The 21,816-nt window shown below is 45.4% G+C and overlaps 1 protein-coding gene across 7 annotated transcripts; it reads right to left on the bottom strand.

Moving 5' to 3' along the window:
- Positions 1-453: 453 nt before the first annotated feature.
- On the bottom strand, positions 454-21,670 carry IL21R (interleukin 21 receptor). Of its 7 annotated transcripts, XM_040575196.1 has the most exons (11): positions 21,506-21,670; positions 20,957-21,047; positions 19,722-19,853; positions 14,272-14,346; positions 11,041-11,146; positions 10,192-10,388; positions 9,486-9,634; positions 8,888-9,065; positions 7,192-7,288; positions 6,291-6,372; positions 1,294-3,316 (listed from the first exon to the last, which is right to left on the bottom strand). In XM_040575196.1, exons 4-11 carry the CDS (start codon positions 14,324-14,326, stop codon positions 2,408-2,410), a joined length of 1,773 nt encoding a protein of 590 aa, XP_040431130.1. In that variant the 5' UTR covers positions 14,327-14,346; positions 19,722-19,853; positions 20,957-21,047; positions 21,506-21,670; the 3' UTR covers positions 1,294-2,407. The 7 variants fall into 7 exon arrangements, with proteins under 7 accessions (XP_040431127.1, XP_040431130.1, XP_040431131.1 ...); XM_040575197.1 differs by lacking the exon at positions 19,722-19,853; XM_040575194.1 differs by lacking the exon at positions 21,506-21,670 and having other exon boundaries at positions 19,722-19,794; positions 20,957-21,387.
- Between the last annotated feature and the right edge of the window lie 146 nt (positions 21,671-21,816).

Below are 21,816 nucleotides of genomic sequence, written 5' to 3'. Positions count from 1 at the left end.
GGGTCTGTGCCCAGGAAGCCCAGAGCTAAAAGGTACATTGAGGAAGTAAAAACAACATGGGCAAAGCTAATCCCTGTAGGTTCAAAAGGCAGCATGGGTGGCACAATGGCTGTCATAAACAATCAAATGGAGGATGCATAGAAAAACTCTCTTATCACTCAATTGTGAAAGAAACAGCTTCCTTTCATTACAGTGCTCCCTCTTGTTAAGACAGTGTGTTGGGCTTATGTGGCAAGGTTTTGATCGCAGGAGGCCAGTAAGGGTGGCTTCTGTGAGGAGTCCAAAAGCTGCCCCAAGTTAGAGAAGAAGCAGTTCCAGCTGGCTCCAAAAGGGACCCACTGCTGGATTAAGGTAAGCCAATGACCAATGGTGGTTGCACCTCTAGGAGAGTGTAGTTAAGAAAGGAAAGGAAAAAAAAGAAAAAGAAAAAAGAAAAAAAGAAAAAAAAAACACAGTGGCATGGCTGTGCCACAGCAGCTGGGAGAGAGCAGCGAGAAACAATCCCACAGACACCGACAACAGCGAAGAAGGAGGGGAGGAGGTGCTTCAGGTTCCAGAGCGTAAGTTTCCCTGTGTCAAGGCCCATGTTGGAGCAGGCTGTCCCCCTGCAGATTTCCACACTGCAGCCCATGGAGAGAAGCCCATGCAGGATCAGGAGGTCTGGCAGGAGCTGACACCTGTGGAGGACCCATGTTGGAGCAGTTTGCCCCGACAGATGGACCCCATGGTATGGACCCATACTGGAGCAGTTCTTGAAGAGCTGCTGCCTGTGGGAAGCTCACATAGAATCAGTTCAGGAAAGACAGCATCCCGTGGGAGGGAACCCATGTTGGAGCACGGGAAGAGTGTGACCATGAAGGAGTGGCGGATGACACAGTGTTACAGACTGATTGCGACCCCCGTTCTCCTGTGCCACTCAGGGGGAGGAGGCAAAAGAGGATGGACTGGGGGCGGTGGTAGGGGTAGTTTTTGTTTGCTTTTAGTTTTTCACCACTCTAGTCTGTTAGTAATAGGAAATAAATTACACAGTATCACACAGAATGTTAGGGATTGGAAGGGACCTTGAAAGATCATCTAGTCCAATCCCCAAATTATATTAAATCTTCCTACGCTGAGTCTGTTTTGCCTGTGATGGTAGTTGGTGTGCAGTCTCCCTTTCCTTATCTCAACCCTTGAGCCATTTTTCATAGTATTTTCTTTCCCTCCTCCTTTGAGGAGGGGGAGCAAGAGAGTGCTGTGTGAGAGTTCAGCTGCCCACCACAAGAAACCACCACAGGGAGCTGTGGGGTTGCCAAAAGTCTTCAGTAAAAGCTTGGGGAGAGAGAATAGAATTTATTGGTATCACAACAAGAACAGATTATTACTGCACTGGAAACATACATTGTTAATCACACAGGCTCTCTCAGTGTAAGATCTTCTGCAGCCGAGCAGTACTTGGGTTAGTAGCACTATACCTGCATAAGATGTATGTGTTCACATTCAATATCAGTATTGAATTAACTTTTTAAGACAGTTATCCTAAACAGACATACAGAGACATAAGAGGGAAATAACCAGTTGCAGTGCAACTAGCAGTTTCATGGTTGGCTTTATGATCCAGCAGAAATTGATTAAGCTTTGTGCTACTGACCTGTTAACTGCAGCAGACCAGGTCCAAGGCAGAAGATGGAGTTGCAGGCATATCCAGGTGGGACAACATTCCTGAAATTATTGCATAGCTCTAACAGCTGTTATAGTTAATTACAGTTAATAGTTCAGTGTTATAGTTAGTGTGCTTGGAAAATGCTGGGAGAGATGCTGATTCAGTAGGAAGCCTTTGTAGAAAGAATTTATCTGGAATTATGTTTTGAAGACTCTTCATTTATAGATTCTACCTGCAAAGCCAAAGTCCCTCTAAAACCAGAGTTATGATTGGTCTCTTGGACACGTCATTCTCTGATGATGAGAATTGGTTTTGATTATACCTCATGAACAGGGATGGGTATAATTCATAATTAATATGAACTATTACAGCTGAGTTTAAAGGGGATTGTGTTAGGAAAAGTAACAACACCTGTGTTGTTAAGAAAGGGTAAAGAAGTGTCAATATAACAAACATGCTTGCCATAGGTTATGCTTCTAAGATTCACGTACATCTAAACTCAAGTCGTGCCAGGGAAAATTACTTTAAAGTTTTGTACTATTTATAAGCTTATAAGAAATTAATTATGTTACTTTTGATGCAGCATTAACAAGATAAGTGGCAACAGAAATAGGCATTACATTTCTATGGGCCTAATAGTTTTCATTTGTATGCAGTAGAGCTTACACCAAGTAAACTTTGTTTTTTTCTTCTGAATTTTGCTGACATTTTGCTTCTGGCACTGTATAGAAAAGGCCCTACAATCTGCAAAGGAACATCAAGTCCTTAGTTAGTCTGTGTCCCATTGACAGGGCTGTCAGAGCGATGAGAGACCCATTGCTTGACATAGCTCCGTGGAAAGTCCTCTCCCTCCTGCTCAAGAGGAATGGACCCACTGTTGGTCTGACTGTTTTGCTCAAATTCACAGTCAACTGGACTCCCACAGTCCGAGTCTGCAAAGCCACTGTCAATAGTGTCCAAATCTAGGCAGATCATAGGATAACTGTCACCAGGCCTTGCACTGTGAGGTAAAAAGTCATAGGAGCCTTCACTGTAGGAAACACTTTCACCATCAGGAGAAGGTAGAGAAGCTGGATTTTCCAAATCCCACTGATTAGGATGCAAGCAAAGGGCTTCTAGGATGCTTCCCATCCCTGTTTCCAAAGCCCTTTCAACTTTCTGGTGGGCTGGGGCACTTGTCCTCAGGTGGTCTGTGGACACAGAGCCTGAGGCAAGTATTTTGTCCTGTGTGCTCAAGTCAGACAGATGGAAGTCACTGGATAGTTTTGTGTCTTCGTCATCAATGTTAACCTTGGGGTAACCATTTTCTCCAGCACTGTCTTCATCACTGGTACGCTCATGTCCCCTGTACATACGGTTACAGTTGCATTGGCAGTTACAAGGTGTAAATTCGTCAGCTACAGTCACAGTGTCAATAGACAAATGTCCATATGACCGGTCCTGAGTCCCACTGCTACTGTTCACACTAGACAGCAGGGACTGGCTATCCTGACCTGGGGTAGTCAGGCAGGACACATAAGGCTTAGAAGGCAGATCTCTTTTTAGCTCACTCATCTCCTCTTGTGAAGTACTGTTGGAAGGACACATGCTGTAAACTTCTAGGACTTCCGGAAGGACTATTCCCCATTCAAAGAAATCAAGGGTCATTTTCGTATGGGATGTACCAACCCACTTCTGCATAAAAACATATACAGAGAGAGGGAGAGAGGTTAGTAGCATCAGCTGTGAGTTTTCACAGAAATTACCAAAGACCTTGTGCTTTTAGAGGCAAAGTCAAGCTCTAAAATCACTGACTCCTCCAAAATGGCGGGGCGTGAGATGCTGTTATTACCAGGCAAAGGCAGCTGCAGGAGAACTGGCTCAAATAATTGAAAATAATTAGCTCTGAGAAATTGGCATGGCTTTGCAGTTTTCTCCATGTTGCAAAGAATGCCACTGCCTATAGCAGCATTCCTGGCTCATCAGCCAGATGTACCCCTCCCAAGCGACCAGTTCTCCCTGGATCTCTTCTCAAGGAAACTGCCTCTCTCTGAAAGCAAAGTTAGTTTCTTCCTCTACATGCTGTATCTGCAGTCAACACACATAGCCCTGCTCTGTCACTTTGCAGTACCCTGGGAAGAGGGTCAGGGCAAAGCTTCACCAGATCTTTTTTGTGTGACCATGCCCCAGGCTAGTCTTTTCTCTCACAGTGACACGAAGAAAGCAGGGGTAGGCAGGGGCTGTGGACCTCAAAGAGCTGTAGCCACTGCCTGGTGCAGATAACACTTATTTGAATGACAGGGGAATGTCACACATTGAATCTTGCCCTTCTGTATCACCATTAGCATTACATTCTGCTTTGTTCCATGTGTTATATTTAGATCATGAGCCTCTTGCATTCAGTTTCATCTGAGAGTAAAGGCACCTCTAGGTTTCTTTGAGCTAAGAACAGAGTATGATTCTGTTCTTTTCAAAGAAATCACTGAATCATTCAGACCACCATAAACTTGTGGTGTGTGCCACTAGTGAATGCTAGTAAGTCCTATTAGCAAGGCTGTGTAGTTCAGAGGCTGGGCACAGCACTGAAAGTCAAGACCTATCTGATGCTTTTCTGATGGCTGATCTGAGTGACGGCTCTTCTAAGTGCCACTTTCTGCTGTGTATAAAACAGGTAACAACACTGAGCTTCACAAATGTTGTGAGGGCTTCTGACGTGGTGCTGCATGAGAGATAGATTTTGCCACAGTAATCAATGTGCAGGAAGCACCAAATCTATTTTAATTTATTTTTAACATAAACTGCAAAGAGCTTCTTATTAAAGCTGTACGTGCAAATGGCTATTTAAAGAAACAGCAGGAAACCCACCCTCTCGGAACTGAGCAAGCAGAATATTTACTATGCTCTCTTGACAATTCTTTGCACATTCCCACCCAACGTGAATGCAAGAACTCATGTACACACAAGAGTGAACAGTGTTCATCTGCTTTCCCTTCTCTTTTTCTGTCTTAACTTTTCTCTAACATTTTCACTGTTACCTGTGCAATCCAGGACTCTTCTGTGCAAAGCTTTCCTATTGTCATTTGCTGATTATTATTCACAGAAGTTTCCTAAACACTTGCTTTAATGCAGGCAGGATGCAATTGAATAAGCCTTAGATCAATTGTTGTTGTTTTTTTGCCAGCTGATAATGATGACTGTTCACATATTATTGAGGTTGCCACATCCTCTTGACACCCTCTGCATCTTGTGCTGTGGCTGTGTGGGCGACTGCTGCTTTATTCTGCAAATTTATTAAATTTCTCAGAAACAACTTAGCTTTAGCAATATTGTAACTGATGTTCATTCCCTCCTAGCAGCACTGAATGACCTAATTAGAAAGTAGCAGTAGCGTCATTCCTGCTGAGCATGGTGAAGCAACAGGATTCTCTGACAGGAGCACGGCTATTGGTGTCAAAGGGTGGCCTCAATTCCACTATGAGCACTATCCCTTGGCTATTAGGAATTCCTACACTGGGTCCACCTGGTACTTGCTCCTTTCTCTGGTAACAACCAGTGCCAGCGGCCTCAGAGGTAGATGCAAGTACCCTTTGGAAACAGATATGAAAAGCTGGGCTGAAAAAGGAAGGCATGAAAAAGAAACACAATCACTGCAGGCTTCAGCTTGAATGGTGCCCATGCAAAACTTGCCATTTAACCCAACTGCAAACATCAGCCATTCAACAGTGGGAAAGTACATGAAGATCATTAGGGCCCAGCTGGTGTCTCTCTCTCAGTGTCCAAGAAAAAGCAGAAACAAAAAGCAGACACTGAAGTGTCTCTTATCAGTGCTGCTGATCAGCAGGAACAACAGGAACTTGCTCAGAAAGAGGCACTGATGTCTGCACTTACGTGCCAGCATCTTTACTGTTTGATAATGGCATTGTGGGTTGCTCTTCAGTTTAATACAAACAACGTCTATGTATACTCGATGTTTTTACTTTTGTGTCTCAAAAACTCCAGCAAACCCTGCGGTCTTTGCATGCCACTTTGTCAGATGAGCAAGTTTGGCTGGTATTAAATGAGAAGAGAATTTGTGAGGGCTAGGTAAAGTTGCTCACTTCACAAAGATTATTCCTTAATAGGGAGGCAGCTGGACATAAACTATTGTCACACAAGAGTTATTTGCCTCCCAGAGCTCTACTCACCTTTCCAGGATGATATACATATCTGTTGTCTGCATAAGTGACTCTCCAGAGAGAGCTACAAAGCTTAATGTTGAGCCTGTGTTACTGCAGAGACTGGACTGGGAGATCTGGCTCCACAGTGAAGTCTACTCCATGCCCTTCATGGCAGCATGGGATTGGAGTATTGGAAGAATCCCAGTTACTGTCCTGGTGTCCCTTTCTTCATTCCCTTCACAACCTCAGACTTCACAGTTCAAATATGAGCTCAGCTCACCTGCTAAGACTGTACCTACAGGGGATGAGTGGCACAGGCCTGGCATAAAGGTCTTCCCAGCACAGAACCTACACTGTTGGAATCTGGTCCTCATCTGCACCCATGTGGCATTCCCTTGAGACAGCTTTCTCCTCTTACTGCCCTAACGAGAATCTCTTGCCCAGGAAAGAGTACTGGGTCTTTTAGTTTATCTTTGTCATGTGCTCCACTCACTTACGCGGCCCATTTATACCTTGAAATCTCCATTATGCACCAGGTAAAGTGGTTTGAAAAAAGGAGCTGGGTCTGGGATGCAAGCCATCTTCTTCCACAAGCTGGAAAAGAAAAGAGAAAGGCTTTGGGGTTAAGCACACATTACAGATCCAAAACAAGGCATCTCCAGAGCCAATTCAAGCAGCTGAAATCACTAAAATCAGTGGATAGGGATGTCTTGTGCAGCACAAGGATGTCTTGTGCTGTTGGAGCCATCTAATGGCCTTTCTTGTGAGCAAGGCCTCTGATGCCTCAGCCCCCACGACCTGTGCACAAAAATACTCACACTCCATTTTTTCCCCTCTCTGGAAAAGTACCAAGTGCTCAAGGTGCCATTTTCCTCAGGCTGGGTTGGCTAGTAGTCTGCACCCACAGGGCAGAACTCTGCTTTATGTGCTTGTTCTGCAGCCATGGGCTGTGCCAGCCCTGGTGCTGCACCAGCACAGCACCATCTCTGTGGCAGGGTGCACACTGTCCCTCTGCAAGGGCACATGGCCATCCAAAAAGGGGAGAGACCCCGTGCCTGCGCTGAGGGAACTGCATTAGCTTTGGAATAGGGCAGGCTGCTGCTCCTGTCTGGGCATTTTCAGAGCATGGGCAGGACCAGGAAAACAGCCCAGGATGGATGGGTGGCCTCTACTTAATCCCCATGCACCAGTGTCCTGTTCCACCCAGCCTGCTGAATGGCAGCAAGGCCCCCAGAGGAAAGCAAGGCACTCTTAGCAGTACACCAGATGGAGACCTTACTTTGCTGACCCTCACAGGCCCGCAGCTGTGTCTGTGCATGACTGTACAAGGTGCAAAAAAGGCTGCATGTGAATGCCCCATCTTTGGCAGAATAGAATAGGGAAATTTACTCCAGCTTCCCTAAGGGCTCTTACCTCTGATGTTTGGCCAGAAAGGCTGTGATTGAGGCAGTGATCACCAGGACAACAACAAACAACAGCATCCATCCCATGCCTGCTGTCTGTGTCACTGCTGGAGAAAGAGACAGGGTTCATTCAGACTCACCTTGCATTTAAATAGACCCTGGTCAATAAAGGAGCAGATGGTGAGAGAAGACCCTGAATTTCTACCCCAGATTTTCTCTTAGGGATGCTGAGGCCTGTGGCCCAGCCCTCTGTACATGCAGTCAGGTATGAACGAAGGTGCTCAGAGAAGACTGCACCAACAAAAGGAGCTGTCCATCAGTCTGGTGTAGCCAGGCCAGAGGGCAGCTGACAATGAACATGATTGGGGCAGAACAGCTCACTGTTCCTAAGACTCCTGGTGTTTCTGACTTCTCTTGATTTAGGGACACCTCCACAGGTAATCCATGAAGTGATCACCCTGCTGCCACAGCACCATTTAGTATTTCTGTTAGAGCTGCGGATCAGCTTGAGTGGGGAAGCACAGCATACACTGCTGACATTGACCACAGTCATCCTGCCCTCCCCTCTGTTTGAACGAAGTCTTTGGTTTCAGAGCTTGTTCCACCATGGCAAACACCAGTGTACCTCTGTGCATAAGGCAGATCCCTGCGGAGTGGGAGTAATGGCTACTGAATGAAACACCCATGCCTAGCATGACCATCAAATGTAGGAGTCCAGATATGGAACTTAGCCCTGAGAACAGGCTTCTTTTTCCCCTCAGCTGAAGGCAACACGAAACTCCAGTAGTGCAGGTACCTCCACTAGATCTTTCCTATTTCTGAAAGCTGCAAGCAGGACCCTGGAAGTCTGACACTGTGAAGGAATGTAGAAGCTGCACTCCTGCATTGGCAACAAACCTACAGCCAGCTGTGCCAAACCCTCCTCCCATACTGTTGTCCTGGTTTCAGCGAGTATAATTTTCCTTCTAGTAGCTGGTGTGGTACTGTGTTTTGGATTTAGAATGAGAATAATGTTGATAACACGCTGATGTTTTAATTGTTGCAGAACAGTGCTTACACTAAACCAAGAACTTTTCAGCTTCTCACACTGTCCTGCCAGCGGGCAGGCTGGGTGTGCAGCAGGAGCTGGGAGAGGACAGACCCAGGACAGCTGACCCAAACTGACCAAAGGGATATTCCATACCATGTGGCGTCATGCTGAACATTTATATGGGATGGCTGTTTGCAGTGTGGGGAGAGGGACTGCTGCTCAGGGACAGCCTGGACATCAGTCAGCGGGTGGTGAGCAATTGCAATGTGCATCACTTACTTTGTGCATATTATTACTGTTATCTTTATTATTTCTCTTTCTTTTCTGTTCTAATAAACTGTCTTTATCTCAACCCACAAGCTTTTACCCCCTCGATTCTCTCCCCCATCCCACTGAGGGTGGGGTGGGTGAGGGATGAGTGAATGGCTGGGTGGTGCTTAGCTAACTACCTGCTGGATTAAACCACAACAGCTGTAAAGTGGGCTTTGCAGCCCAGTAAGATCAATACAGACAGCACATACCTGCCCAAACTTACGGTTCATGTACCCGTAAATCAAGCCAAACATGCCTGCCTTTACTAGACTATTTAGCTTTTGCTCTAATTAATTAGATTTGATTTCTAGAAGCATTCTCTGACGTTGGACCAAGTGGAAGGGCAGGGAAAGCTAGTATCTACCAGTAGGGTTGGTTTTCAGTGTCAGCGGAGAACTCCATTCACTCCAAAATCCACTGTAGCCAGTATCTTCTCGGGGTCTGGCTCTCACTTGGAACTCATACTCAGTGTTCCCCTGAAGTTCCTGTGGCAGGATCACCAGTGTCCGTTTATCTTCATGAACAGATTTAGTCTTCTGACTCTGTGAACAATTAAACACCAAATAGTTGAGGCTAGAGAGACTACTCCCATACTACTCTCACTGCTGCACAGTGTGGGGCCCTGCAAAGGAGTCCCCTCTGCTTTCATATCATTTCTGTGGCACCGTGTTCTGGCTGGTCAGTAGCATGTGGCCTTGGGGGATCCTTCCATGAAGGACAGAATAAGAAGCAAATGACCTACTAGTCTTTCCCACAGGATCTCGTACCTTTCAAACAGCTTCTGCTTCTCAAATATTTTTTTATTTTATTTTAAGTTTTGTATGTTTTTGGTCCAGGCAAGCAAAGAGAAACTTTTCAAAACCCTTAGAACCCTTCTTCCACACTAGTGCTCCTGTCCTGCTTCTGCTGGCCTCCTCTTTGCTGGCACATCTTACTTGATGGTAAACTGACATTTCACTTACCTCCCAGGTGTCAGTTCTTCTCTTATAACGCAGCTGATATTCCAGCTCTTCATTCAAAAAGTAGAAAGAGTTCTGGTAGATGGTTTCCCAAGAAATATTATAACCCTCTGCGAACACAGCAGTCAGATTGAAAGGAGGCTGTGGTTTGACTGTGGGTGAAGACAGGATGGTGTTAATCTTCGCTACATTACTGAAGACACAAAAAATGGCCCAGCATGGTATCAGAAAGGCAGAGCGAGCAGGGACCATAACTGCCCCAGTGGTGGTGGGCCATCCTCTCAGAGTGAGCAGTCCTGAGCAGTGCACAGAGCCTCACACTTCAGCAGCTCTGAACATTCCTTGTTCCTGACTCTGCTGCTTGTTTCTGAACTTCCTCATCAGCTAAGGAGCAGGAGGAAATATCACAAGGGCTGATAACCCCTGGGAGATGAGGGAAGTAGAGCACCTTGTTCTACTCATCACAGAGGAGGTCTCCATGTAGTCACGGTCACTTGCACAGTTAGGCCAGCTCTAAGGTTAGCCTCCAACATAAAATGTTCTTTAGTTTACAATGACAGCAGTAAAATCACAGAGTCCTGTGTATAGGAGTGCACACTGAACACAGTTCACCACCCTTGGCAGACATGCTCACTCTGTGCCCAGACTGTCCTGGCAGATGGACATAGACTCAGGAAATATATATCAAGGCCACCATTTTTGTACTTACTGTTCTGTACCATATAAAAGCCTTTGGAAATCACATTTCGCCTATCAGCTATCTCTGTAACATCCACCTGGACTTTGACATCTGCCAGGAGTTCAGTCATGTCCACAGTGCACATATACTGTGTGTGGCTGGTGTTCCTGGACAATTGCAGGAGATTGCAGGCAGCCACAGTGTTTTCTGGATTGTCCTCAGGAACCCTGAAACAGCAAAACAAAACAAAGGAAGTAGTCCACATCTATTACATGATGTAGTTGGACTAATCTGTTGCTGGAAAAAATGAGAAATTCATAAGGAAAAAAAAAAGGCAACATGTTCAAATAAAATTTGGTCTTTGAACATTGACTTTTTTTTTTTCCCTTTCTATTTGCTCAGCTCAGCAGCTTTCTGAGAGAAACAGAAAAATTACGTTGAAGTGTTTGTGGAAAGAAAAGCTTTAAAGAAAAGCTGACCATTAGGACTGCACAGCCCAGGACTGCACCCACTTCCTGGCTGGGGCAGAACAGCAGCTATACAAAGCTTGGACAAGTTGCATGATCCCTTGTCAGCACATAAAAGTGGAAGCCCATTGTAAGCAGTAATGGGCAGGGTATTCCCAGCACAGGAGAGGAAACAACGCCAAGGAAGCCAGAGTCAGTGCAGCAATCAGTAACAAGCAGTGCAGTCAGTGGCTGCAGGAACCAGGAATTCTTTGCTAGTGGAGAAGCCAGATGACAACTGGAGTATGAAGTACAAATTGAACATCAGCATGGCAGGAGGAAGGAGAACTCTACCTAAGGAAGACAGCAGAAGGACATCACTGCACTATAGCGGTGTTAGAAGTTCCTGCTGCCTCATCCTACTAAGACATACCATGTTGCAGTAAGGTTATATGAATTGGCACTCAGGTCATTTCTCAGGATACAGGACAGGGTCTGTACATAGTCCACAAAACAAGTGAGGTTTTCACCACACATAGCTGTAGGTTTGAAAAGAAAAAACAATATCAGCTTCCATGCTGAAACAAGCAGAATTTTTATCAACATACACAGCCCGTAGGGCTCCTACTGCATCAGAAGAGAACAGACCACTCTGCACCAAACCCCCAGAAAATCTCCAGTCGTGGCGTACAGATGTGTTCCATCTCTGCAGGAAGGTGAGTCATTGACAGCCAGGTAATTGTTAAAGAAAAATCTTTTTAAATGCTGTTGCAGCAAATTACATGCAGAAATGCCAGAAAATGCCCAAACGGTGGCTGAATTTTCAAACGTATCTCTGTCTCCTCTTACACAGTCACTGCACCAGAGTTGCATATTATTTCTGCAAGAGGCCTAGCTTATGTAGCACATAAAAAAGACAAGGTGTCCCAACCAGAAATAATAGCATATTCAAGCATTTTAATGACATAACTTCCTAAATTTTTAGAATTGCCCTTTGCTAATCTAGCATTCATTGTACTTTGCACATTTTAAAAGTGCTATTTTAGTAATTCTTTCATTACCATTCTCTCTGTTTACAGTTTTCTACAGCTTGATATCTGCAGCATCAATGCTTTTCATGTCCAGCTCCATAAACTTGGAATAAGCTTTTCATGGAATTTTGGCAAAAAGATATTGCAGCTTTCTAGTTATTATAATTTCTATAAATCATTCTGATACTACATCGGCACAATTTATCAATCACTTAAACTGAAACAGACTGCTAAAGAGAATGTGAGGGGCAATTGTAGAAGTAACACTATGGTCATTAAGAAAATTAGCTTGTTTGTAAGTGGTCACAAAATAGCATTTACGCTTTTAATTATTCTGCAGAAGCTCTTCTCACATATCAGCATCTGAGATGTGCTGTACAAAAAAACTATTCTTCTATGCATGACATAGTCTATCTCCCTGAATTTCAAGGCAGGGAAGACCACAGTACAGTGAGAAACGTCTGCATTGGTGAGTCCTTTCTTGACAGCATCATGGGCTGACAAAAGCCTCTCCTGTTACCCTAGGAATAACTATGAGGAGAGACCTGTAGGAGATGTAGTATATCATGGTAGTGCAAACCATGTCTACTACAACTGATCTCTTGCATGTACAATATCACCCCTTTTTGATGGGAGTAAAATTGTCATTGTCTAGGGGAAGGTATCAAGGTAGTTACATCAAATCATGCATGTGTCCTTGCTTATTCTCAAGGCTGTCCCTGGCCTGATGGGAATACGCTAGTTCACAGCCATCAGACACCCAAATCCTCTGATGCCAATATTTTTGTTAGTTTTCCTCTCTTTGCCATTCTGCTGCTTGCTTAGTTAGAGAAGCTGCACTCTGGGGAGACCTTGCTGCAGCCTTACAAAAGGGAGCTTATAAGAAAGATGGGGAGGGACTCTCTAACAGGGAGCGTAGGGATAGTAGTTTTAAATTAAAAGAGAAAATATGTGGCAGTGTTCTGTGGACCAGAAACATCTGCTCCACCCCCCCAGATCAAATAACAATCCTCATAAACAAGTTGTCTTTGCATTTACGGTAACAATGCACAGCAGGTATGCCCAGTATAGGGTGCAGCCTAATTCCAGGACAGGGTAAATTAAAAGGAAAACAAAGCCCAACTTTTCCCCCGACTTTGCTCACCATAAAATTTCTTGCAAGTCATATGGCACCAGGGCGCACAGTGCTTTCCCTAAGTGAGTTCTGAGCAGCACTCAAATTTTGTGTACGAGATCCCTGAAGAGGTAGGATGGTGACAGAAGTTTGGGGATGTTTGCAGCAGACTCTGGCTCCAAGTGTGTACACGTGTTTTATTAAACTGTATGTGATTCAAATTATGTGGTTGTTATTTTGTTTCATTTTGACTTTTTCATTTCACTCTGACTTCAGAATTTTGTCCTGAAATTTTCATTAACTTCATTTTGTTTCATTTCGAGCCCTCAACAGGCTTCCTGAGGCCCCTGGTACAGACACTTCTTATTCCAGTCGAGAACAAGACACTTTTTCTTCCTTAGCCTAACTTTACTCTTCTATAAAAAAGGGGGCTAATACCTCTGCTTTCCTTCAGAGAGGGCAGCAAGTATTAATAAGCTAATAAGTATCGCTAATTAGCCTTCTTCTATGCTATTATGATATTAATTAAGGGTCTACTATTCCTAGGCAGCTGGAAGCTGCAAACATATCTCTTTATGCAAGAATTTGCTAACAAAATTTAGAAGAGGTGAACTTTTTACTGGTAAGGGAATAATTACATGTTAGAATAACCCAGTCAAATCTAGGATGAATTCCATTCTTGGCAGCTTCAGAAACAAAGAACAAAGGATTTTACTTTTAACAGTAAGATCTAGTCTGGTCCAAAATGAGATTATACAGGATAATTCCCTGGCTTGTATTACACAAAATACAGACTAGACATCACAGTGGCCCTGTACGGCAAAAGATACATCTGAATTCATCTTTTCTGCTAATTCAAGTTTGGAGCAGGTCCAAGGCTCTGTCTAGAAGCAGCATGTGAAATGTTAAACTTGCACCTGTTCCCTGCAGGCACTCTTGTCACTGCCTTTTTCTGTCCAGCTGACATGTTCAGAAAGTCAGCTCTGAGTCAAGCTGAAGCTTGGATGGTGGGTAAAAATCATCAAGAAAGAGGCAGTGGCCATCTGTACAGCACAGTCCTGAGCAAAGGAGTTCAGAGCAGGAGATGTTCACTCCACTGTTCTGGCTGGCCTGCCAACAGTGGGCATGTGTCCCACGGACACCCAGCTCTCAGCCACCAGAACCTTCCCTGTGGCAAATGTTCTAGGGAGGGACCCAAAGCCCATCTCACCAGAAGACATTTCAGTGCAAGGCAGGCACTACCTCCGCAGTTTTCCTCATTGATGCTGCTTCCTGGAGTGGGATGCAGTTTGGCTGAGCTCTGCCCAGCTGTGCAACCTCTACCATCCATCCTCCACTGCCCCCATGAAGACTTTCCCATAATTCCTTGTCCCACAGAACCCTCTCCGCTAGTACTCTGTCTTGTGCTTGTTGTACCATGGCACCATCATGTCCTGTGTGTCTCTGCAGAGCCTACATTAACAGCCAAAAAGGTAAGGCTTGTGGGTGTACAGCTAGGAAAATACATCTGGGAACTTACTGTACTGGAATAAAAGGAAGAAGGAAATACTCTTGAGCCATAGTTTGTTCCTCATGTTGGTTCTGACTGGATGTCCTGGAAAAGAGCAAAAAAAAAAAGCCACACACACAAAAAAAGAAGAGTTCAGCTCAGCCATCTGCTCATGTGTGTTGGAGGTTGAGGTGGAATTAATCTAGCCTTCATTTACATGTCTAAAAGTGAAGTGCCTAATTTAGGCACGGCATCTCAGCTTTCCTATATGCATTTCTCCCATGGACTAAGAGTTAGGGGGTGGGGTCCTGCCAACTGGCCATAAAACAGATCAGTGAAGTCTCTGCTCCTTGCCAGCACCATGTGCTCAAAGAAAGCTGCAAAGTGACTGCAGCTTCAGTCTATCCATGCAACAGGAAGACACTTGGGTTAAGTGCTAACCCATTTTTTCTTCATCAGCTTCCTGCAACTAGAAATGGCTTGCAACTAGAAGTGACATTGCAGTGGCTTAAACATCTTTACAGTGAACTAGTCCAATAAGAGTCTGAATGTTATTGTGGGTCTGAGCAATGTTTGTGAGAACTCACTGATTTGTCTCCCCCGTGGTTAAATAAGCATGGACTATCTAGTTAAGGGACTCCATGAAGGCAGACTAAATAAAACAAAAATAACAGTCTCCCACGTGAAACAGAAGAGAATGAAGTACAGCATTCTTTTCAGGGGAAGACTGCCTTGATACATTTTGGTGAAAAGAACCTATAGGAAAGTCTTCAGAGAAGGGGACAGCCAGATGTTTATAACAGCATGAGGAAACAGCACCACATACAAATGACTGCTCAGCCCACAGCCCCTGCTCCCAGACCAGGCCCTCAAGCCACATAGTATTAAGGCTGTTTTCACAGTATTTAACTTTTATAGAAATACATAGATATGCATAGAACGAGTTAAAATGAACTCTCTACAGAGTAACAGAGTATTGTCTGTTGGTACCCACTACAGGTTTCAGCACAGTGTTCTGAAACGGGCTAGGCTACACAGGGACAAGGCTTTGGAGAAGCAATCTGCTTTGGGACATAATTCTATTGGAGCAAGTTGCAAGGATGCACAGACAGAAGGGAGGGTCCACGTGCCCTGCCACAGAGCAGCAAGAGTCAGTGACTGAACCCACAGGAGCCCCTCTGCTGGCTGCAACCTATGCTTGCAAGCAACAAGTCCTAGAGCCCTGCAAAACCCACTGGGTTGCAGAGAAGCAACTGTGAAAAAGGTAAGGGGTGAAGAATGGGCAGCAAGCTGCAGTTACCAGAGCGATACACAGGGCTCCTGTCAGGGCCTGGTGCAGGTCCTGGGGTGCCTGCACCTCCCCTACTACTAGCAGCAAACACCCAGTCACTCAGCAGAGAGAATGCCAGTGAGGCCTCTCCTACTTGGGGAATATTTGTGGTGTTAAAAAATTTTCCAGATTTACTCAAATAATGAAAGCAAAATAAATTTAGCAGCTACCAAAAAGCCCCTTTAGACCCATGTGAGCACTGAGACTTGTTCTCAAGGCACCACAGCATACAGATGAGATCAGCAGGGCTCACTCAGGAGGCTCCACAAACATGCCATGGTGACAGCACCTCAGTCCTGCTGCTGCTGCCACTTCTTCCCTTCCAACACCTTTGCCAAATGAAACGGTTGCTCTGGTTCAGCACGGAGCCCCGTGCACCCTGCTAGTCTCTCTTTCCTGCTGCAAGCAGTAGGACAGAAGCTCTTTCCCCACACTCCAGCCCTTTTCTGCACTGTACATTTCCTTGAGAAAACATCTTTTCCTGACCCCTCTAGTCCCAATTCTCTGTACAGTAATTATGGTTGTTACCACTACTTCTAGTGATGCAGTCCCTGATTACTAAGGCACAGCCCACTGCTGAACCACACCCATGCTCCCATGCATCTATCCACAACTCTTCTCTAAGTTCCTTTGGCTCATTCCCTTGAAAAAGGCACCCTGTTATCATGCCACCTGAAACATGCTCACCCAACTCCATGCTAAGACTGGCTGCATCATGAAAGCAACCACCTTGGAGATGGGCAGCCTCCTCCTCAGCTGATGCAGCATCTGCTCATGTCCTCTTAGCATCAAGAGCTCTGTTTCTTGCAGCACGTTCATAGAAGACCTGTGCCAAATGAACAGGTCACTGAGTCTAGAACAGGCCTAGAAGTCACCAGTCCTAGAGTCAGGACTATGCAATCGTCAACCACCTTTTAAAATCATCTTTCTACCAGCAGAATGCCAAGAAATTCATTGTTGTACTGAGAATATTCAGGGATCCCACTGCCTAGGAAGCCAGCACCCTGCTCAGATGGGCCAAGAGAATGCAGAGTCCCCAGAGCTACTGCTGTTCCTCCTCAGGCCTTCATGCCCTTTCACAGACTGTAACCCAGCATCAGCTCTGGGACCGCAGAGTGAAATAGTGTCCCCTTAGTGCTGTGACCAGCTGCAGAAGCCCAATCTCAATGTTGCTGGTTTGAGACTGCCATGCACCACAGACTTGGCCTCCCTGTAAGCCAAGACAGACAGTTTGCTGTCTCTTCTTCAGCAGAGGAAGGATTGGATTCCTTTTTTCATTTAAGATTATTTTGCTAAGTATCTGGAAGTAGGGTACTACAAGCTGCCAAACATGGATACAGTCTAAGCTCACAATTTGAAATGTGTCCAGGAACTATATGCACTTGTCCAATTTCCACAGGATAAAGAGCCTAAGAGTCCAGTTTATGTGAAGTAAAAAAAAAAATAATAATTTTGATATTTCCAAGCACGAGAAAATAAATGTCACAGTTACAACCAAGTAAAAGGAGTGGAAGGCCTGGGGAAGTCTCTCAGTCCACCAGCTACACACAAAAGCGAGCTTTCTTCTTGAAAACTTCATTATCAATGTACACTGCCACCTAATCACAAAGCTAAAGCAACAGGGACACAGGGCCACGTCAGCAATAGAAAAGATTTACAATGAAGTCACAGATATCAAGCAGTAACAAACTGGCAGCAGGGAAACTTGGTGGGAACATGGACATTACCTTGCCCCGTCCTTTCAGCTGTCCATTTCAGCCCTTCAACATCTTCACGGCAGGCCTGGCTAAATCACTACTGTGAATGCAGACACTGCATGCGCGGGAGCTGGAAAGCAGGTGTCTTTCATCAGCACTGAGTCAGAGTAAAGCCTACTTGTGTGCAGCCGGGAGCTGTAGTGTATTGGAATATACAGTGATAGATGGCAGTTGACGTCAGCACTGTATCAGTATTACTGTGCCGATAGAAGGATGTGGTGAGCACAGAGGAGGCAATGAATTCAGGTCCAAACACCCACACACCATTTATGACTGTATTGCTCTGCTCTCTTACTCTTATGTGAGAAAAAGGTGGGAGAGTAGATAAAACAAACTCACAAGCCTTAGATCTCAAAGGTCACTAGTGGGGCTGATAGAATTAGTGGCTTGCAGTGGTGAGGTATCAGTGTTGAGGCATTAAATGGTTAAACCTGACTAAATAGTACAGTATGTACCACATCTGAGGCACCCAAGTACCACTTTGGTCTGCTACCACCTGTCTCTAAAATGGCCCCTGGGACCAGGGTGACAGCACCAACCCTCACACCACAGGCAGGGAGGTGGTCTGGCTCCTGCACAGGTGGTGGGTTCTCCCTCCGCCCTAACTCCATGCCTGCAGCTCGTAGCTGGGCTGGAGGTCTGCAGATTGCAAGGCTACCACTGAGGGAAGATGGTCTATTCTTCTCAGCACATCAAGCGGGGCTAAAGGAGACAATGCATACTGCTTGTGCCCCTGAGCAAGGGGGAAAGGAATTGGAGCAGCACTATGAACAGGACTTGGCACATACAGCATAGTCAGGTGGCAGGAGGGTAAGGATCAAGTAGCTGGAACAATCCAGGGAGACAGCAGCAGTGAAGTGGGCACAAAGTAGCTGGGTGCAGGGTGCCTGTGCTGTGTGTTTGGCCTCCAAGACCTGCTGAGCTAAAAAACATGTACCCACCATGCAGCAGCAGGAGATGCAAAGACTTGGTATAGCACAGCAGCAGATGCTCTGCCAGCAGGGGCCAGCTCACACCCAGAACCCAAGGCTCAGCTAACTATAACGGGAAACTGAAGATACAGAAGAGTCATGGCTGGTTGGTCTAGGTACAAAACAATCTTATGGTAGGTTAGAAACAAAATAAACCCCATCCCTCATGTAGACCAGGAGGCAGCAATCACAAACCATAGAGAGTATGAGATTGTCAGATGCTAATGACAGAAGGTCCCAGGTCCACATTCAGTAGTAGCAGCTGTCTCTTATGTACTGATAAGGTATTTGAAAAAAATAATCAGGAGTTTACTGCTACCACCATATATGACATCTTCTTGAAAAGGAGAACCCCATCCTCAAATGGCTGCCAATCCCAGTCTAGAGCAATGAATATACAGCCATGAGGAAACTGTTAATAACAGTACAAGTGAGCAGCTCTTGGATTTCTATGTTGATACACAGGGAGGAACAAGGAGAGACGTCTTTATATCAGGGGATATTCCCAGGAGAAGAATAATACAGAATAATTGCAGCCTAATCAGTTATAAAGAAAATATTAAAGCAATGCATGATTTTTTCATTTTAATGAGTTAAGTTTGAGGAAAAATACAAGTGTTTAGATGCAAAAATGAATTTATAAGGCAGGTGTGGTCGTAAGAGTACCACCAGTATTATTGTTCTGAAAATTAGCTCTGTAATATCAAATGCTTATTATTGCGTGTTTCAGAAGTAGCATGGTTTGGGCCTGCAGGACAATCTCTATCACATAATGCTGTCCCTTCCTCCTTCTGCTGCACAAATTACAGTGCTAGCATAACTTGGAGAGTCCTGTGTAACCATGGAGCAAAAGCTTTACCACTGTCTGGCCTGCTCACCTCATAACAGAAAGGTATTACTGACTGTCTGCAAAGTATTTAACTTAGTTGCACAGCCTGCTTGGCCCTGTACTATGCCACACTGTTCCCAGCAGTAACAACATCTACAACCCATAGGCAGCATCTGCTGGGACAAACCTTTTCTAGAAGCCCAGGCCTGGTGCCATGCTTGTAGGTGATGCATAAACAGGATCCTCTGCATGCATATTGTATCAATATACAACTGGCACATTGACCAGCCCAGTTAACAGCAGCTACCTTGCAAGCATAGTCAAGAGACACCATCCCTGGCCTGAATGGTCCAAGACATCTGTTCCCCCTCTCAAAACCAGGGGCGAGCCAGGGGCATTGAGGTGTTTAGTGTCTAGGGGCACAGAAGCAGAGGCATGTTTGAAGGTAAGTTGTTAGACCTGAGAGAGGGAAGCAGTGGCAGCTGGAAATTGTTTAAGACAGTTCATTTTAATTTAAGGAAGTTTATCCCTCAGTGACTGCCAAAATTCAGATCTGTACAGTTTCCCTTCTGTGATCCTTGTGAGATGCTTACCTCTTCAGTCCTGGGAAGCCCAGCACAGTGTGAACCACCAGGTCTCTCAGTGGCTGTATCTGCTCTATCCAACCTGGAATGATGTAGGATATAAATGCAGCATCTCCAGAAGTCCTGATAACCTGTTATCACCTGAATGAAGCAAGTCAGTGGTCTCACTGTGCAGTGATTATCTCCAAGAACATACTGCTCTAGAGGCACTCTGCACTGTCTGCCCTGCACCTCAGGAGATGCCTGAGGTTCCATGGTACTTCAGAGCAGCTGAATCCAGCTCCCCAAGTAAAGCACTTAGACCTGAAGATTGTCAGTTGCCATGGATTTATGTTGATTCAAGATACAAGGCAACTACTTGCACTCAGCTGTAACCTCAGCACAGCCTGCAGTAGCTATATCCAACAAGCAGCAAGTATAAAGGGCATACCATGGAAGGCTTTGCTAGATTATGGTAGAGTTATTGATGAGACAGAATCATTTTACCATGACGGGAAGAAGGACAACATCTATATGTATTTATCAGAAAGAAAAAATACAAAGGAAATAACAATTAGAGCTAACAATTCCTTTCTCTAGGAGAGAGAGTTAGTGACACTTCCAGTTATCAAGTTCATGACGTGGGGAAAATATCTGCACAATCAGTACTACCTTTGTATTTTATTCTTGTCACAGTGGAATTAAAACAATATCCAAAGTATCCTCAAAGGTAAAGACCAGGTATTATAATTCTAGAGGCAAAGACACCTTTACTGGCTGGTGACATTTAGGAGGGAGATAATCATGAATTACCATAAGCAATGAGTCAAAAATGACAGGAGAACAGCTGAAGCCTGAGTAACAGTGTTCTACTGGAAGGGAAAGCAATAGAAGAAACCACCTCAAAGCTCAGGAAATGGGGTAAAATATGAATGAGCCAGGCAGAATGCGGAGGTGTTAGTCAGCAAAGCAGCAGGTTTAAAAACAACAAAGCCCCAGCTGGTGGCCTGTGAGCTCACACAGGATGCTGCACAGAGGAGGAGTACATTGCCTTTAGTCTGGGGAACGCTGAGCGCCACCCACACAGACCCCAGCACCCTGCCCTCCTGGCTCCCTTTTGCCTTTGCTGATTGTTTCTTTACAGCCACCAACATTGGGCTCAGCCTCTTATTTTCCCCCAACGTGCATTAAGCCTGAACACCTTCTCCATGAAGGCTGTAGTAGGAGGACATTGCTTTGGCTCCTGCCAGAGGAAAAGGGCTTACCTTCACAGAGCTGTGACTATGTACATCTTGCTCACACGGAGGAGAGCACACAGAGGCTTGTATCTTCTCTTAGGAAATCACCAGATATATGCTGGTAAGCAGAAACAGGAATGACTGCGCCTGTGAACTCACTCGGACCATCTGGAACAGAAACCTACAGCTCTGCTCAGCCTCAGACCCATCACCCTCGTCTGCACCATGAAGAACGTGCCCAGAACCCTCTTCTTGCTTTACTACACTGGATCCTGGCTGGTGTACATTCAGCCTACAGGAAAGTATGTTCCCTCTGAGATATCTTCCACACCACCGTCCTCAGAGATCATGGATCCCTCTGGATACCCCACAAGACAGATCCTCCCCAAAAATGTTTATCAGAGGTACATCCCAAAGCTGGGCTCCTGCAGCTTCACAAACTGAGCATCAGCCTTCTCATGTATGTTCAGCTGATGTATCCCAGCCTCTCCACCGTCTCCTATCACAGCCAGTCTCAGGCTGGTCCTGAGTCACTTCAGGCCATACCCTGTGTTTGTGCTTAGAAATGACACTGACCCTGTGTGAGGTCAGCAAGTCCACATCCTCTCACAGTGTTCCCCTGAGTCAACAGTGCTGGCAGAGCTCCCTGCTCCTTTCATACAGGTTAGCAGAAACTGACCCATTTAGGGACAACATCCATCAGCATATGCTGTTTGCTTCCTGTGATGCACCAACATCACAGCTTGCTGCTGGCATATGGCTTTTTATGGCAAGAGCCCCACCTGAGCCTCTTGAATCTTTGTTTTACCACAGCTGTCAAAAATCAGGGTGCCTCACCCACGCTGCCTGGCCACAAGTTTTTGCAGCAGGCCTTCCACGCCCTGGGC

The sequence above is a fragment of the Cygnus olor genome, chromosome 15 (genome assembly GCF_009769625.2).
Source record: "Cygnus olor isolate bCygOlo1 chromosome 15, bCygOlo1.pri.v2, whole genome shotgun sequence".
NCBI classification, from domain to species: Eukaryota; Metazoa; Chordata; class Aves; order Anseriformes; family Anatidae; genus Cygnus; species Cygnus olor.
Note: the sequence above shows the minus strand (reverse complement) of the source record. Positions and strands in the feature narration are given on the sequence as shown.